This window comes from Primulina huaijiensis, chromosome 13, assembly GCF_012295235.1.
Source record: "Primulina huaijiensis isolate GDHJ02 chromosome 13, ASM1229523v2, whole genome shotgun sequence".
NCBI lineage: Eukaryota > Viridiplantae > Streptophyta > Magnoliopsida > Lamiales > Gesneriaceae > Primulina > Primulina huaijiensis.
The window spans coordinates 4674527-4677299 of NC_133318.1; the positions used below are offsets into that span (position 1 = coordinate 4674527).

Genomic DNA, 2773 nt, shown 5'->3' on the forward strand with positions numbered 1-2773 from the left:
ATAATTTCGATCAAGTGTTTGATTGAAATAATATGTTTAATTAATGACGATGGATTCTCAAACTCTCCTTAGGCTTCCTCAGTCAAAATCAAAATACGAAGAATATTCGTAATTACATTTAGTTTCGATCAAGTTTTTGATTGAAATAATATGGATTGAGCAGCTTGTGAAAACAACTCGATAGCCCGTATTTCAAAAGTCCATGGCATTGACAAATATGGACTTGAAAATATGTTTGTTTATGTAGTTGGTTGTCTGCAATAGCTGATTGAAAATTGACACAAGTGAAAGGACTTGCACGTTGGGTGAGAAATTGTGCATATTAAGAGAACAATTAAATATAATGTCTGAACCGACGTTTAAAATATTAAATGAAAATATCGATATAGCTTTAATATATAATTTGAGAGTATAATATTGTTTCGAAATAATATTTCCATGTAGTAAATTGATTAAAAATATATCCATAGTGTACAAATAGTTTTTATTGTTATTTTTTTTTAATAATATGTAAATTTGATCATATACAAAAACTAATGTGAAATGGTTTTCTTGGTCAATTTCGTAAGAATGATATTTTATTTGGGTCAGCAATAAAAAAATATTATTTTTTTGTCAAAAATATTATTTTTATTTAAATATGTGCATGGTTGACTCGTCTCGCGAATAAAGATTTTCACAAGAGACCTATTTTTGATCATATATATTTGTCTCTTTCCAGTTCTAGTCGTCTTTGTTATCAAATTTCGATCTTAGTATGTTATATTTTCTTATTTATGAATTTTTAGTTCTTTTTCCAATGAGATACAGATGTGATGTCGATGAAGTACTGGTATATATATGACGTTAACATGTGTAATGTCACATCACCGATGTCAAACTTTGCACGAGCTTAAACAAAATAGAAAATAGATAAATTGTTGAAATATTAAGTCCACGACTGTATTAAAATTTTAGTTACTTATAATTAGAAATTTAAGTCCATGAATGTATTAAAATTTTTGTTACTTATAATTAGAAATTTAAATAAAAATAAACGACAATGATGAGACAGTTAAAAGAAGTACCGAACCATTCACCAAAAAAATAATAATAAACAGATAACAAAAGCATGCACAATTCGAAGTGCCAAAATATTGACAGGGAACATGTGTATCTTATTGCACTTCATCACAAATTATTCATGTATCTGAACTACCATTTTCCCTTTAATCCAAATTAAGAGATCATTGAAACAAAAGTCATAACCTCGATCTCTTGATTTGCCATTTTTTATAATTATTTAGACACCATTTTTAAAAAAAAAATATTAAAAGACTGATAATTTTATCTATTTTAGAATCAGTCAGTCTAAAAAAAACTTATTGTATTAAAACATGTTATATATTTTATTTCAACTCTACTAATGTTTCTTATTAAAAATATAGTACATGTTAAGAATTAATAATAAATATCATTTCTTGAGAGAACGATCGAAACATGATGTTTGAGTTACTATACAATTTATAAGATCTGAGTTGTAATTTATAAGATATGAGTTGTACCGTTTCATCTGTTGACATTTTCGGTCTATCGGAACAAAAAAATTTCGAGTCAAAGAAATAAAATACACGTTTTCGAGAGACACTATTTGAAGATGGGTGGATCCACATGATGGGGACAAAGCGTGGGGTTTACCTTATATCATATTCCAATATACATTTTCCAACCTGATCTAATTAAATCAAGATTTGACCTTAAATATGCATATAAGCATATTCAGTTTCTTGATCTGAACAACAAAACCCCGATCATCATTTCAATAATTTTTCTTTGATTATACATATATATTATTAACATGCGTGAAATCAAGGAAAAGATGCAAAATAAAATGAAAAAATCAGAGTGACTTTTTCATCCTTTGACAAGATTAATTAATGATCCTTTTTTTTCACAAAATTTATGTTATTTGTTTTTTCCAAAGTACATACAATGAAATTCGAATTTCGTGAAACAAGCAATCGAGAGACTCAAGAAGGTAAAGAATTGTCACCAACCACTTCGGTGTCGGCATCCCGTCGGTGGAAGCTCCGGTGGCAACCGCAGGCGGCGCAGACGAGTGCAGAAGCCGTGCCTTCTCCACCTCCGGCCATGAACTCCCGGCACCCATCCACCGCGTGTCCTCCGATGTTTGCCGCATGATTTTTCTGGCATTCTGCGTATCGAACGGTCGTTCTTGCAATCTGAGAACTCGAGGTCCTTTGAGATGCTTGCTTTCTGATCACTACTTGCCTTTTCTTCATTCTTGAATCTCACAACTTCTGCAGTAACCCTAATAAATCTTGAATACCCTTTGTGGAAAAGTTGCTAAAAATGGAAGGATCTATTGACGGGAGTTTTCTTGATTTGGAGGAACTGTTGTTTTCAGAACTGATATTGAGGGAAGAAAGAATACCTTGACCTATCCCTAGCAAGCAAATCTTGTATATGTGTATTTCTTTTATAAAGTTTCCATATATTCTCCCACTTTCATGAAAATAAGGTTTATAAAAATAAATTGTGGCTGACACTGTAGACTTGTTTATTTAATTACATGTGGTTATAACATATTTGATAGCCAATTATGCAATTATTTTATCAAATTAATATTACTCTCTTCTAGCTTTGTCTATTTACAATTCGACTATTTATAATATGACAACACCTTACAAATTTTTCGGTAGATAATTTTTGGTTATGTAAATAAGTTTTTTTTTTTTGGTCGTGTTGTAAGTTAATTTACGATCTTAATGGA

General features: G+C 30.1%; 1 protein-coding gene across 1 annotated transcript; it reads right to left on the bottom strand.

Moving 5' to 3' along the window:
• Positions 1 to 1899: 1899 nt before the first annotated feature.
• Positions 1900 to 2434, bottom strand: LOC140990836 (mini zinc finger protein 3-like). The gene has a single exon (XM_073460658.1). The coding sequence runs from the start codon at positions 2280 to 2282 to the stop codon at positions 2010 to 2012; it is 273 nt and encodes a 90-aa protein (XP_073316759.1). The 5' UTR covers positions 2283 to 2434; the 3' UTR covers positions 1900 to 2009.
• Between the last annotated feature and the right edge of the window lie 339 nt (positions 2435 to 2773).